Here is a 15,857-nt window from a genome sequence, read left to right on the forward strand (position 1 = left end):
GCATGATTGTGCCAGGAAAGACAGCGAGGGGGAGGGGACGGGGGGGGAGGGGGGTCAAGGAAAGGGACAAGGCTGAGGGGACAGTTCACTACGAAATGTGCTCCCCACACAAACATGAGCACCCGGGTGTGATCTCCAGCACCCATGTAAACAGCCAGGCATTGTGGCACATTCCGGTACTCACTGTGCTGGGAAGGAAGAGACAGGAAGATCTGTGGGCCTCACGAACCAGGTCACCTGGCTTAGCTTACTTTATGAGCTCCAGGTGAGTGAGAAATCCTGTCTCAAAAACAAAACCAAAAAATCCAACAAGGTGGACAGTGCCTGAGAAATGATACCCAAGGTTGACTTCTGGACTCCACATGTAAATGTACACAAGTTACAACCCATATGCAAACATTTGTAAACATGAACACACAGACACATGCGCGTGTGCGCACATGCATGCACACACACATGCACACAGAGGCTAGGTCCAGTGGTACACTATTGGAAGCAGGAGGATCATAAGTTCAAGGCCAGTTTCAGCTACATATCAGGTAAAAAGCTAACTTGGACTACATGAAATCCTGTCTCAAAAAAAAAAAAAAAAAAAAAAGAAAGAAAGAAAGAAAAAAGAAAAATCTAAAACACACACACGCACACAAAGGGGGGAAAACAGAAAAGAAACAGTGGTTCACTCTCTTCACATCACACTACCACTACATATCAAAACATAAACTATGAACTGAGCACAGTGATGGATGCCTTTGTCAGAATCTGAATCTACTGGGTGCAAACCACATGGAAATGGTCATGATGACACCTTTGCAGGAAGAGGCAAGAGCTAGACACATCTCATATGTATTAGCAATCTTTTCCATGTTTGACAGGGAATCAAAGTGTCACACACACACACACTCACATACACACACACCTTCCTTTCACTTCTGTTTTATACATGAGAAAGCCTGAGTTCTATGAATTTACCCAGTCACTGCAAATGTGTCTACATAGGACCTGGTATGCTTGCTCATCAATCTGATCACATTAACACACTGTCAAATACTAGGTTAGTCTCTCAATAGACCCCAAGGTCTTAGGTCTGTAAAAGTGTGTGTGTGTGTGTGTGTGTGTGTGTGTGTGTGTGTGTGTGTGTGTGCACGTGTGTGTGTGCACGTGTGCACTTGTGCATAGGCCCACAATTCCAGTAAAGTCTCTGTTCATGTCAATAAAGTGTCTCTGAAGACAACATGCTCTGGGTTTGCTCTGCTTACAGCATGCGGCTGCTGCCTACTCTGCCTCCCACCTAGCACACAATCTGCCCCACTTCCTGAACCGAGGAGACTAACCCTAGAGAATGAAAAATACTCAAAAGTCTAGAGCTAAACATGCTAGATGTGGGATCTAGATTTTCAATCCTTCCTATCCTCTGCACAAATACAAAAGAACACAAGAGAAATGTGCACTCTTATCTAGCATCACACATTTCCTAACCAGGTGTGGAGATGCTAACTGCAAGGAAGATCTAATGTAGGGAAGGCTCAGGTGGCTTCACATTTAGGGAACACAAAAGCAATGCTGTCTTCTAGTATCTAGCTTCCTAAAAAAAAAAAAAAAAGCCAAGATCCCCTTAAAGCTGAAAGCATAACAAGAAATTGTGAGGGTTCAGGCCACCAAAACTGGTTGTGGGATTTTGTTTTGTTTTATTTGAGGGGGGCCTTGAGGCAAATGTTTCTTTGTGTCTCCCTGGCTGTCCTGAACTTGCTCTGTACACCAGGCTAGCCTCAAACTCAGATCTGCCTGTCTCTCAAGTGCTGAGATTAAAGATGTATGTTACCATACCCAGCTCTACCACAGTTCTTACAACAATGCTGTCTAAGACTAAAAAGGGGGTTGAGAAATGGCTTCGTGGTTAAAGGTGCTTGTGGCTCTTCAGGAGGACTGAAGTTTAATTCCCAGTACCCATGTCAAGTGGCTCACAACCACCTGTAACTCCAGCTCCAAGGAATCTGATACCCTCTCTCGTCCTCTGAAGGCACCTATACTATACTCACAAGCACACACAGGCATGAACAACAGGTAATTTAAAACAAATCTTTTAAAATACATGAAGATTAAACTTATTGCAGTACAATCCCAGCTGCCATACTAAGATATATATATATATATATATATATATATATGCATGTCTTTATAAGAGAATTATGAAATGACAGATGGGACCCACGGCCACATTACTTCTTAATAGTGACACATGAGTGTACTCAGGTATGACAGTTAAAACTCTCTCCCTCCAAGGCTCTTAACACATTGAAGAAGTAGAAAGATTGTAGGATCCAGGATAGAAATGAGTGCTGTTTGACTCATTGATCATGATTACACAATAATGTTTAAAACCTGAGCAAGACAGTGCCTTTTATTCCATCATGGATGGGGTAGGAGCTAATAAGGCCCTACCCCTCCCTGAGGATCTACTGGGGAGAGACAGGAGTTTTCTTTAGTGGTGTAGCCACTGATAAGTTGCTCAGGCTTTCCTAAGCATCCCTCCTACCCATGCTTATACAACAACCTAATTGATCCCAGTGAGTTACAAAAAGGCATGGAGGTAGGAGGGGGAACAGGCATAGATAGGAGGGGAAAAGAGGGAATGGAGATGGATGAGATCACAATTCATTTTATAAGTCTGTATGGACTTGTCAAAAAGTAAGAAATATCGAACACGGAGTAAATAAAAATTTGAAACCCTAGCCATTCCACTTAATCAGGCTATTCCCTACCTGAGATGGAGGTGTGTATGTGAGCAACATGCCTGTTCACACATGCCTTCATGACTTGCTGTGAGCATATCTAGGGACGTCAGGAACACTGGGGATGAGGGAATACCAATGGACCAAGCAATAAACACACACACCATTTCTTATTTGTAATTCAATACTTTTTTCCTTTAATTCATACTGGGCTTCCATGGCTCTAGCTACTTTACATTATGATTTGGCTGGGTAGCCTTGTATGTTTCTAGGTACTAGCAGTATTTTCAGACCTTGCGCACAGCGCCAGGCAAAGTACAGTTATAGATCCAAATACAGACGGCCAGACAACTCAACTGCAACCAACCCGTGTTCTTTCCCACTTGTGGCCCAGTGTAGGTGTTGGGTGCTGCTCCCTCTGCCTCACCCTCCTCCTCCCCATGTCAGGATTATCCATGGGCCACTATGGCCCCTGATCCATCCCTCCCCACCTCAGAGTCTAGGTTGAGTGAAGGGGCGGGGGAAAGCACCATGGGTTTGGGAAGATGGTCTGGTCCATGCAGAGAGTGGTCTGGCCCTAGAGTGCAAGGGAAGGAGATGTGGGATGCCACACATTCTTGTTGGCAAAAGTGACTGTTTTACTGTGCAGTCTATGCACACAACACAGAAGGCCTGGGCCGGCTTCCCAAACAGCCTCATGTCCTGCCTGGAGCAAGGGCTGTCATTTGCATTTTGCTTCTGAGGTGTCTTATTGTATCGAGAGAAGCAAGGAGGACCAAAGGGCAGAGATGACAATGTCCATTAAGCATTCACATGCTGGGAAGATCGTCTGGCATCAGCAAATCTTGGCAGGTAAGTACTTCACATCGGCAACCAAGGCTCCAATCCGGGCTCCCAGGCCTGCTGAGGACCTCTGAGTCACAAGACCCCTGAGCTGTTGCATGGCACACTACAACAGGGAGCTGGCTGAGCCCATCACAATGGCTGGAGCGGGAGTGAGGTAACGAGGCTGGGCAGAGAGGTGGGAGAGGGAGCTCTCTACACCAAGTGCAAATTCCTGATTCATATCAGGAATTCAGGGATGTTGAAAGAGGGCCTTCCAGAAAACACTCCTCTGAGACCCAAACGCATCTTCTAGAAGAAGACTTGGAGACGGAAGGGAGTGGGGCCAGCCTGCTGGAGTGGGGTGGGAGTAGAGGGACAAGGGTTGAGAATGGCAAAGGGAAAATGGGAATCATTGCTCCATGGCTTAGAGACAGGGATGGTGTTGGGGGAAAGGGAGAGAGTCTTGGAGAGGGCAGGCAGAGTCCAGGTGTGTAGAAAGGGCTACCATAGCCCTGGCACCTGGTGACAGAGAAGAGTGCTATTTCTCCTAGGCCCTAGTGAGAAGGGCTGGCTTTAGGCTGACCTGCAGAGCCAAGGAAGTAGGATGGTGGCACAGAAAGGACCCTTCTGGGAGCAAGTAGTCCAGAAAGAGTCTTCCCCTAGCCAGTCCTTTCCCCAACACCTCATCTTACAAATGCTGTCTATGATAATAGTAGTCCAGTCCCAGCATAGGTGAGAGGCTATGGACAAATAGAGAATCCACTTGTGGTAAATTCCTCTTGAGGTTCCCCGGTGCTCCCCACTCCTTGATGCCTATGTCCTAAGGCAAGCCAAGGATTTTAGTAAATGTTTCCCAATTTATCCAAACCACAAAAGGATTTTGGCTGAGCAAAACAGAAGTTCTTAAACTGGGAATGGCTTCTTCCCATTGTGTCCTCCATCAGTGAGGAAGGAATATGGACAGTACAAAGGATTCACAGTGCCTGGGGAAGATGGCCTCCGTCCAAAATGCTACTCTTCTTGCTGTTACCCTCTAAGCCTGAACCAATTCCATACTAAAACTAGGCCAAAGGAGGAAGGTCTCCCAGGTTAATGCTGAGCAAGGCTATCCCTGCCACTGGGCTCCCTAGACCTAGTCAAGAACAAAGCTCATCTGCCCTGACAGGACATCTTCCAAAACTGGAAACTTAGATCTCCCTAGTCTCTTGACTAATCTCTGAGTCAAGGTCAAACCTAGAACCCATATTAGAGGTCACTTACTGACCCTTGCCTGTTACAAATTGATCCTGAAGCTCAGTGATGGGGACTTAACCAAGGCCACACAACTTTTCAACAGCACAGTCAGGACTCAAGCCCAGATCTCTCCACTCTTAGGAGAGTCAAGTGAAAGCACTTGACTGTCTTGATATACAAACCCTCATAGAAAAGTCAATATATGTCTACAATAAATAAATAGATGCACCCTGCCAGTTGGAAGAAGTCACCCAAGGCATGCCAGCTTCCATGGCCTCCTGCAGACAGTTGCCACGTGCCAGGCTATTGTCCAGGGCACTTGTTTTAGTTGCAAGGGTGAGCTCCCTTCTCTTTCACAGATTAGTGACTAAGGGTGGGGAGGGGTTTTGTTTAGGAATAGCCTACAATGTTGGCTTCTTCGTAGTTTAAAAGCCCAAGCTAATGGTAAAACAAAAGCAACTCAGAGGAAAGCCATGATTCTGTCCCTCATGTATACATGCTATCGGGGGCCATCAGAAAACAGGAGGCTCACTCCCCAGCGGGTGTTCTCCTCCCCTAAATGATATTTCTGGCTAAAGAGAAGCAGCTCTTTGTGGTCGGGGCTACTTCTGTGAACAACTTTGAAATCATCCAAAAGGATCCTGCTACATTAACAGTTCAACTCAAGTAAGTAAATAACTACATATGCAATAAATTTGAGAATTTCCAACTTTGCCTTCAGAGTTTCTGGGAATATGTGTGGCTTCTGGCTATTCCAAGGGGAAGCTAGCATTTCAAATGGTACCGTTTGCCCTTCTTTGTCCCAGGTCTCGATCTTTACCAGCAAATCCCTCAAAACCGTGAAAAAACCAAGAGAGCCAACTGGTCTTTGGGCCTTGACCATTGTAGAGGAACAATGAATCCATTTCCTCACCCCTGTTGTCCCGGAAGAGTAATGGTAGCTAAAGCGCCAAGCCTTCTCCTCCCTTCATCAGAGGATGACCCAAGGATATATCCTATTGTTTGATTCTGCCCTTCTAGAAACACCAAGACCTACTTCTCCGGGGCACTGCAACATCAATGCCTTCCTTTCACTGCCTAAATGGAAGGTCCAGACAATTCTAAGAGGAGAAAGTAACTTTCTCTTTGCGGTAGGTAACCAGTGCCTTCTTGTTCTCTTTGTAGGGATGCTCTGGGAAGTCTGGGGTTCCTTCTTCCTCTGGACTTGAGAAGCCCAGGAGAAGAGGCCAGCTTAGAGAAGCCTTTGTGCCAACCTGGCAGCAATTCTTTACTACTATGGATCTCCATGAGCTCTGCCAGGGGCTGGCAGGGTTCCTTGAGTCATCAGATTGAAGAGCAGGAGATTCTGTAAGGGAGGATGATGGGTCTGCCCAGAAGGGCCCCTTGAGATCATATAAAAGCCTGAGTCCTGATGGGTTAACATTAAGAAGGCCCTGACTGGTTCAAGTTCCTCATTCCTAAAGTAGCATCTTCTTTTTATTTCTTGGTGACTTTATACCTCACTGGGGCCAGGGACTATACACAGAGAGAGATTTACACACACACACACACACACACACACACACACACAGTCAAAACCCCCACTCCCAAACCTGAGAAACATAGAACTGAGGTGGCCTCTATGTGGGCCAGGTTTCACTTGGCCTCTCCCTGATCAAACATACACATCTGTGCCTAATCCTCCCTCCAGTGGCTCATACATTTTCCCACACAGTGGCACACAAATGCCTCTATTGCTAACACTGGTTCTTTACCAAGAGTTAACAGTGCTGTTAGCCCTCAGATTGGCTTAGCTACTGTGCTCACTACTCACACAGGATTCTGGGCAAGCCCTGCAATCCATGTTTCTAGATCATTCTGTCTCCTAAAGCCTGGAGGTTCTAGGATACCCTGACTTACCACCCTGGACATCAGACTCACAGCTCAAAGGGAAAGAATTAGAGCCACAGACCTGACTGGTTTATAACCACTAAAAGAGGTTTTTGTTTTTGTTTTTTTTTTTTTTGTTTGTTTGTTTTTGTTTTTTTGTTTTTTTTTTTTTTGTTTTTGTTTTGTTTTTTGTTTTTTTGTTTTTAACAAGGTCAAAAAGGCTCCACCCTGGCTAAGAAACAATGTGTTCTTAGGACACAGAGAAACAATAGGACTTTAGGCACTAAAAAGTGACACTTCTCCCAGATCCAGCCTGGGAGAAGACCAGAGAGAAAGGAAATGGGAGGGTTAGAGATTCCCAGCCCTTGTGGGGTCCACAACCTACTCAGGTCAGAAGGTGTGGGGGTGGCTGAGGAGAATTCCCTTCAGATGCCAGAGCTCAGGAGCCTGCAGCCTCACAGCCCTGGCCCACAGATGCAGCCTCTGCCACAGTCCTCGCCACCTGGCTTTCAGTGTAGTCCTAACCAATGGTCTCCTGCGGGGCACTGAATAGGGCTCCTGCCCTCTCCATTCTTCATGCTCCCAAGAGAAGGCCTGGGGAAGCATTGGGTTGGGGGGGAGGAGAACAGGTTCTCTTTTATTCTAGAGACAAATCAAAAGAGGATTAGGGAATGAAGCACCTTAAGCAATGCCTTCTTGAATGTCTTTTAAGACCCAAGGGTCTTCACAGGCATTAACTTTGGCTCAGCCACATTTCCCTTCTAAGGGCCAAGAATGGCCAGCAAGGGAAGGGATGAGGAACAGAAGATGGGAAGAGGAGGATCAGGGGAGGTCGGTGCTGAGAGGTGGTCCCTGCCCTCCTCAGTCCCTCCACAGTGGAGGGAAAATGCTGCTCTGGCCGGCACAGGGGGCGGGAGTTCCCGCTCCTTCTCCCTGGTACATAGGCATTATCTCTTTTTTTTTAAAATCTGTATATAATATATATTTATATTCTGTATATATATATTTATATATATTTATAGGGTCTATGTACATGTATTGCACAGGCCTCTGGCAGCCACCCCTGGTCCTGCCTTGTCAATGATAGCGGTTCCTCTTCTCCTCGCTTTCAGTCGTGTAGTCTCGGGACCTGATGCCATTCTGAAGGTTGATGAGTGAGTCCTTCATCTGTAAGACAGTGCTCCCAGTGAGTCTCCAAAAAGTGGCAGGTGTCACACCCATCTGTGGCCCACTCCTCACCATGACACAGAAAACAAATCCAACACAAGGGTGGCTACCAGAAGTCTCAGCCTGAGGCAGAAAGGGGTCAGCCAGTCCAGCGCTGGAAATTCCTTGGGCTTGGTTATTTGTGACTCTTACATTAATGAGTTACCAGTCGCTCTAAGGAGCCACCTTTAACTACCATTTTCTTGACCTTCAACTCTGATCCTAAATTTAACCTTGTCCCATGTTTCTCCTGGGCTGGGATGCTTTCCAATTCCCCTGCTCCAGTTTTACCCAGCTGGAAAGGACCAGAAGCAACACAAATTTCTATGGTTACAGTCATCCTTTGTCTCCTGACCTGTCAGACACACAGGGTCTCTAGGTTGCCTCCTCAGGAGCTGCTTTACCTACTATTTCTTAGAACTAAAACAGACATGCACAGTGGTGTCAAGTAGAGAGAAGGCAGGTGTTTGATCAGCTCCGTAGCAGGAAATTAATATTCTGAGGTCTTAGAATGAGGTTCAAAAGGGACAGCTCCAGTTGGAGAGACTTAAATGGTCCATTACATAGCAGCTTGTTTAAATACTGTCTAAGTAATCTACTCTGTTATAATGACAAGGTGATAGTCTGTCTCAATGCACTGAGAACTAACTCCTGGTCTCTCTGCATCACCTACTGTTCTGATTTCTCCGGTTCTAAATCAACTCATCGGGTGGGAAAAGGGGCCCATGTTCTGTGCATGAGGGGTATACATGTGGAGTTTAGAGGACAGCATACAGGAGTCTCTCCTTCAAGAGTCTTTAGTAGCTGAACCATTTCACTGGCCCCTCAAAGAAAGTCAATATACACATCCTCTAGGAAGACAAATTACCATACAGTATTTCTCTATAAGAAAAGCCTGTCCTACATCCCTCTGGCTATTAATCTATTTCTTGTTATTGTTGCTTGTGCTTCTAATACTTCATTGAGGAACAGCTTTAAAAGGAAATCAATGGATGGGCCAGAATAATAATAAAAAGGAAGCTGACATCAGAATGGTGGAAAGGGAACACAGTGACATTTCTCAGTACAGAAGGAGCCCAGGCTCCTCAAGGTGAGGGACCGTGAGCATCTCACCTGGTCAAGGAGCATCACTGAGGATTTGATGATCTCCCTCCATTTCTGGAGCTCGGTATCATGGTACTTTTGTTGGGATTCTAACAGCTGAGCCCATTCTGTCTGAGATTGGGGTAACCTGTGGGGTAGAAGAAAGGGTACCCAACAACTGGAGTTATGCTCAGTGGGCTGGTGTGTGCTCCCAAAGGACAGAAAGGCACATCTGAGTGCTCTCTCTTCTGCTCAGTGCTCTAGGGTACCCACTGTCCTGAAACTTAGACTGAAACCCAATGACAGATTTCTAGAACCAGACTATAGATGCATCTCAAAGGGGTGTCCCCTGAGCACAGGCAATGGGACAGTCCCAGGCAATTGGATGGGGTTCAGATGGGGACGAAGAGGTGAGGTTGATATTACCTTTCCTGGAGCCTGAGGCCCTGCCAGGCCGTCAGGGTCTGTGTGGTGTATTCCAGCATCCATAGCTTGTAGAAGAGCATCATGTTAAGGATGACCAGCAGCACCAGACTGGGAGGGAGACATGGGGGAAAGGAAGGGCAGTGAGTTGGCATGTGGGCCAGGGATCTCCCCACCTACCCATGAGTCCACATGAGCCTGCTTGCTGGGCCAACCCAAGCATTACAGAGGGGTGAGGTAGTTGAAGGGATTATAGCAATGGTTGGAGAAAGAGAAGCAATCTAGTCTACTGGGTCAGTGACAGAGCAGGAGAGCCATGGAGAGAGGTGTAAGCAAAGGTATTGAAGGCACAGGTAGGGGAGGCACAGGCACCTGAATCTGGGTGCCTGGGGGGAAACAGCACAGGTGGAGGGGGGGAGTGATGAGGTAAAGGGAACAATCATAGAGCTGATACCTGAAACAGATCCTAATGAGAGCAAGGGAGAAAAATGAGGAGGAGGCAGAGGTTAGAAACAGGAGTGTGGGGAAGGATAAAATGCACTTCAATGGAGCCAGAGAGCAAGTGAGCATCTAGGAAAAACAAAACGAAACGAAACAAACAAACAAAAACAAAAACAAACAAACAAACAAAAAAAAAACCATGAGAAGCAGACACAATGGACAAGGCAAACAGGCAAGGAAGGATGGAGGGAAAGTAGCTGCAGACATAGTTTTCCAGGGGTGCTAAATCAAGAGGTTTTCCTACCAACCCAAAGTCATGCCATACTTGAAGGGTGAGGCTGAAGGTGGAACTGCTATGCCTTATGGGTACTGGTACCTCCCTGAGGCTACAGTGTCTTCTCCCTCTACTCACCAACTATCTGGCAGGGATCAGAAGCAAAGGATGCCAAGGGTGGGAGGTGGGAGGACAGCAGAGAGGAGGCTGGGGATTATCTCCTCTCTACCTCAGTGGCTGCCTAGGCCATTCTGTGACAGAGGCTCATGGGGTAAGAGCAAAAGGCAGGGATGCGGAGAAGACTCAGAGACAGGCAGAACTGGGGATGAATCTTAGTGCGTCACCTACAAATCTTTTCAGACTTCCGTAAATGTTTCTCATCTACCCTGAAATGGTTTTCTCATGAGGGATATCACACCTAACCTGCTGGCTGGTCTATGGATGGAAAGGAACATAAGCTTTATCAGAAGGTCCACCTTAAGAGCTGATTCTTAACACAAAAGAATTTGGCAAGGGCAGGTATGCACAGGAAGAGAGAAGATGGCCAAATTGGGAAGGCAAGTCATAAGCGGAAAAGGGGCCAACAAAGGGAAGAAATCACATGAGATTTAGACTGTGCCATAGAAAACACACAAAGCCAGTGTGTGAAAGTAATGTCCAGCACCTGACTTGTTTCTCCAGCACTATTGGATGGGCGTGTCACTCTTCTGTCAGCTACAGGTCCCTGGGGCTAACCTAAGTTCTCCAGGAGAACACTCAGCTTTTGTGTTGCATGTCAACACTGTCATCTGACTGTGTCAGCACATGCTGAATCATTTGAATGCCCGCCTCCTCAGTGTGTGCCACATCCCACCTCACACTTTGGTTTGTGTATATCATCCTGGGTGTTTTAAGTAAAGGTCATGTGCTGTCTGAGGAAAGACTCCCCAGTGTGCCAACCAGAGACAAAGAGGTGGGAGGTTGAGTCACCACACTGAGGGTGGATGATGGCAAGAGCCTGCCAGACATGGGTAAGCCATACTGTGTCAGTGTGTTCTAAATGCAGGCTATTAGAACCCTAGCCTGGAGAGCATTGTGTTGAGTCAGAAGGCCCTACTATCCTAAACTTACCAAGGCACAGATTTAGCTGTTGCCTATGGGATCGGCCCGCTTGAGTGGGCCTTGTCTAATAAGGAAAACTGAATTGCAGAGAGAGTATAAATATGACTAACCAAGGTTATAGCCTCTTACTGACCAGTACCCAATACCTGGCATAGTTTTAACTATGCCGTTCTATCACGGTTTCTTATGCTATCATCTGAAGAACCTGAATATATTTTCATGCTATGCCTCCAGGAGTAGCAAGAACCCTTCGTATTCTCAGCAGGCTTCTCTCCTATAAGAAGTCACAAGGTAGTCCCTGGCCCCACTTCTGTCACATTCCGTATTCATGGTCTCATTTAAATCCACAGCTTTACTCTCTCTTCTAAGAGCCAAGCCCACACCAGCAATCTATTGTAACCCAGACATTTCTGGGTTGGTCTCTGGTCTGTCTTCTCTGATGACTTCCAATTAAACTCCAAATTTCTGTTGACACAAGCACTTGTGGTCCCTGTAGGAAGCTGGTCTTCCTTTGAGATATAGCTGAAGTGTTAGTGAGCTCTTCCATCTGTGACCTCTCATGCCCACTCTGTCCTCTCAGTTTGGTGGCACCCACGCTGCTTCCAGTCTTTGTCAATCCATCCGTGTTATTAACACAGTGCTGGTCTGACTGTGCCACTTGTGAGCTCCCCCCCCCCCAGAGTGTCCTGAGAGTAAGGATGTCCTCTCACATCCCTATGAGGATGCTTCAGGGAAAAGTACAGAAGGGACACAGAGCAATACTGACCCAGAGGTGGCATGATGCCTGGTGGACAGAAGGTAGAGTACACATGCGGGTATTTACTGTGCCTCTCATCCACCTGTGCCACCTACACTCACACCTCATTCCCAATCCAAAGGAATGGGATGCCAGGCTGCAGGCTGAGCCAAGCAGAAAAGCTGTCTTTAGCTGCTCCAAATGCCTTTTGTTCAAATGGTTTAGCATATGACAAGGACTCACATACAAGACAGCTGTGTTCTTCTATCTCATGCCTTCATTTCTTTTGGCTTCTCGTTGCCCAGCTCAACTTATTGTGCAAGCTATCGACCCTATGGTTTTGTAATGATGTGATAATTATAAGTCATCTACATTGAAATAAGCATCTGCTCTCCCTGGACTGGAACCATTGATTTTGTCTGGCTACCCAGCCAGTGAGGACTCTGTGTATGGCTCTCATGCTGGGCCCAGAGCAGACACTCAAGAGTACCTCATATAAATTAATGAACTCTTAAAATGTCCTGAAGCATCCCTATGTCAGTCAGCATTTATCTTGAGAAGGGATTCTAAGCATTCTACCTCTCTCACCCACTTGGCGTAGACACTGCATGCACCATTTTCCCCCTAGAAGGCTAACACACAAGAAGTGCTGAGAAGGGGCAAAGAAACAGAAAAAGGTAATGAATGAGCAACTGATTCAGTGAGGACTGGACAAAGGAACAAAGAGAAGAAAGGAGGGAAAGTAAGGGGGAGTGTATGCTCGAGAGATGAGGATGACTCTTCTGTCTGCACCAGGCAGGAGGAGGAAGATGTTGGGGCCAGGGAGGGAGAAGATCCTGGAGTGTCTTACACACAGCTGATAACCAGCAGCAGCTTGGACACACTCTGTAGGTGAAAACCGTTGGGAGTGTCCTCGGGAATATGCCGCGTCTGCGTGGAACCTGTGGGAGAAAAAATAGGTCGTCATCATCTTCACAGGCCACAAGTCCACACACACACTGCTGACAGGGTACCAGGGAGCTGTGCATCATGCTTCCAGAGACCTTGGTCTCACATCTTGAGAGGAGGCAAAGGTTACAAAGTCAAGGCTTGGGTCAGATAATTACTGAACAAAGAGAAAACATAGCTATGTAACTAGGATATAGAGATGTGTTTGGCTGAGGAAGACAGGCTACAGGCAGAGGGCTCCTGGCCCTGGCTTTGTAATCAGCTACATGATGTCAGGGCAAGATATGTAACTTCTCTCAATCAGTCTACTAAAATGGGACATCAATCATATACACCTTAAACATGTAACAATAGAGTGCTCCAGCTGGAATGGGGAATGCATGGGAAATAGTGGTGCTCTCCTGTCCCCACACAGCACTGATAAACTCGCAAGCATATACAAAGCATGGTATGTAAACACTGGAATCATAGTCTCTAGTCCCTTGGAGAGCCCCAGGTTTTCACAACAGAAAATATGCATAAGGACTAAAAGGACAGATGACAAGAGGAAAAAATATAAGAGGAATCCACAGCCTGGACAAGCAGGCAGGCAGGCAGGCAGGCACTTGGTAGGTCTGTGAGGGACAAGTGACACATTTTACTCATGGGTGCGCACACATATGTCATGACAGAGGCATGCAGCATCATCCCATAGCCCTGATCTACCTGCCACGTGCTTGATCCTGTGGCCCACATCTTCATCAGTGGGTGTGGTGACAGGGCTCATCACCTCTTCCAGGTGAGGTACCCTCAGGTGGGCATGGGGACGCTTCCTCCTCCGAACTGCTGAAGACTTATTGGCCTTTTCCTTGGGTGACTGTCTATGCATCTCAGCCAGGTAGGTACTCTCCGTTTTGGTTAGCTCGGACTCTGTCAGACACAAAAGGGCCACGTCAGAGACCTATAGCTTCAGCCCAACATAATGTCCACCAGAAGCAGCTCTCTAGTAGTACCATATTTCTACAACCGTACCCTAGGAAGCTGGCTTGGTGGGAAGATGACCCTCAGAGATGCCATGGCAAGGGTTGAGGCAAAATATTGCTTAGAAAACCATATTCCAACTTCGCACCTCCATGTATATAATTTATGGCATATCACACATTCCCTAAATAGATGCCCTCAGATCTTTCTTATAATAAGATGACTCAATGCCAATGTCACTACATCTGAGGGTAGGCAAAAATCACAGCCCCTCCTTAATGATCTCAATGCTACAGGCACAGTCTCTTGAAAGATACCATTCCCAGATATCAAACTTGATGCTCATTTCAAGGGCAGAATTAGGGACCCTATGAAACTAATTTATGGTCTTAGAGACCCCCGTGTTCTCCAGGCTTCCCAATCCCCTGAATGGCAGCCTGCAGCTGCACAGGCCAACAAGGGAAGGTTCAGGCCAGATGACATGAGGAGTGTGGCACCCACCTAAATGGCGGAAGTAGTCCTCCAATCCACTCCAGAAGTTCTTCTCAATGAAAGTTTTTACAAACCCCCAGGGCTGTTTTCGATAGCGGAGCTCTGTGGAGACCCTGAAGAAACGAGATGAGTCATTCATATTGGGAAAACAGGTTTCGAAGCATAGAAGATCAGAGGTTAGCAATATGTTGCCATGCTGTGGCCCCCTGGTGTGTATGTGTGTGGAGAGTTGCAGGGAGGAGGCAGTATATGCTCTGCAGCTTCCCAGCCAATCAAGAGAAAGTTTAGAAATGGAAGTCAAGCCCTTTTAAATCCAAGTAGGGACTCTAGTGCCTCATCATGTACAACTTTGAGTGTCTTCTCACCTGCCTGCCTCTAGGCTACACCCAAGCCCTTCTGAGCATCTGTCTCCCATCACACTCTACCCTCCCATGTAAAAGCCTTGCCCTCTGCCTCTTCCTTGGGTTTATGAGCATCTGTCAGTAGATCTTCCCCAACATAACCCTTACACACATCAGGGCTGTTTGTCCTGATGTTCTGCCTCACCAGGGTGCTACCCTCCTCCGGGCCTAACAGGAACATGGCCATGCTTGGAGTCTTCTTAAATTCCCACCCAGTATCTGTTTTCTGCATGGAGAATGGGCTAGCTCCTCCTCTTCCTGAGAATGTCTAGCTGCCATCAGCCATGATGATTTTCAAATATGTGTGTGCTGATTTCACAATTAGACTACACACTTCTTCTAGTGTCATGGTCTATATTTCCCCCTTCCTCTGAGTGGACATCACTGTAACCAGAACTAACTTCATCTGAATATAATGTGAGCAAGCTAAGTACAGAGAGCTGGTTGTGTTAGGTCAGGATTAGGTTAGGTTTGTAGAAGCTCATTGGCTAACCGTGGAAACAACAGGAAATCCTATCACACAGGGCATGGAGCAAAGGGCACAGGGTCCTATTGATATGAATTCAGTATGAACCTGGGACACAATTCTTGGCAAAGTTACTCTTCTGATAAATGAGGGTAACTCATCTCCTTGGGTTATTATTCTAAAAAGCCCAACAGATGGATGTAGTTTAAGTCCCTACACAGTTCCATTTAAAGCATACAAAATGAACAGTAGGCTTGCTGAAGATCTTCCAAAGAAGATGCAGAGAGCTCAAGGTGACATGGGATGGAAAAGAATGAATTCTGGATGGGAAGGTGAGGAGTCTCAGAAGGACCCAGGGAGGATGTACAAGTGAGAGTAACCAGCTCTCCTTCTCCCCAAGGAGCAAATGGGCACTGCATAATTTGGATGCTTTCCCCCACCTACACCCATATAAGCCTTCACACTGCACACCTGAGTCGACACTTGTTCCGGGCCACGCGGGTGAGCGTGTAGCGATTGATGGTGTAGAAGTAATCATGGTATGGCACATCGTGGGTAAGGACTTCAGCATCTATCACGTAGCATTCACTCTCCTGACTCGCTTTGTACATGGTCTGTAGGGAGGGAAGCACCATTGACCATTGACTGAGGAGAAGCCAAACAAACAGGA

At 46.8% G+C, this 15,857-nt stretch overlaps 1 protein-coding gene across 14 annotated transcripts in view; it reads right to left on the reverse strand.

Annotated features, from left to right (window-relative positions):
• Gramd1b (GRAM domain containing 1B) overlaps nucleotides 1-15,857 on the reverse strand; it is a 181,302-nt gene that overhangs the window by 9,403 nt on the left and 156,042 nt on the right. For 13 of the 14 annotated variants that reach the window (XM_051197141.1, XM_051197140.1, XM_051197148.1 and 10 more), the window contains 7 exons: nucleotides 15,659-15,801; nucleotides 14,330-14,433; nucleotides 13,574-13,777; nucleotides 12,771-12,861; nucleotides 9,372-9,479; nucleotides 8,976-9,093; nucleotides 7,641-7,823 (listed from right to left, as the gene is read on the reverse strand). In XM_051197141.1, coding sequence (XP_051053098.1) covers nucleotides 7,734-7,823; nucleotides 8,976-9,093; nucleotides 9,372-9,479; nucleotides 12,771-12,861; nucleotides 13,574-13,777; nucleotides 14,330-14,433; nucleotides 15,659-15,801 — 858 coding nt within the window. In that variant the 3' untranslated portion in view covers nucleotides 7,641-7,733. Of the gene's footprint in view, nucleotides 1-7,640; nucleotides 7,824-8,975; nucleotides 9,094-9,371; nucleotides 9,480-12,770; nucleotides 12,862-13,573; nucleotides 13,778-14,329; nucleotides 14,434-15,658; nucleotides 15,802-15,857 lie in introns of those variants that run through there. The other variant, XM_051197136.1, reaches the window with a different exon arrangement.

This window comes from Phodopus roborovskii, unplaced genomic scaffold (genome assembly GCF_943737965.1).
Source record: "Phodopus roborovskii unplaced genomic scaffold, PHOROB, whole genome shotgun sequence".
Classification (NCBI taxonomy): Eukaryota; Metazoa; Chordata; class Mammalia; order Rodentia; family Cricetidae; genus Phodopus; species Phodopus roborovskii.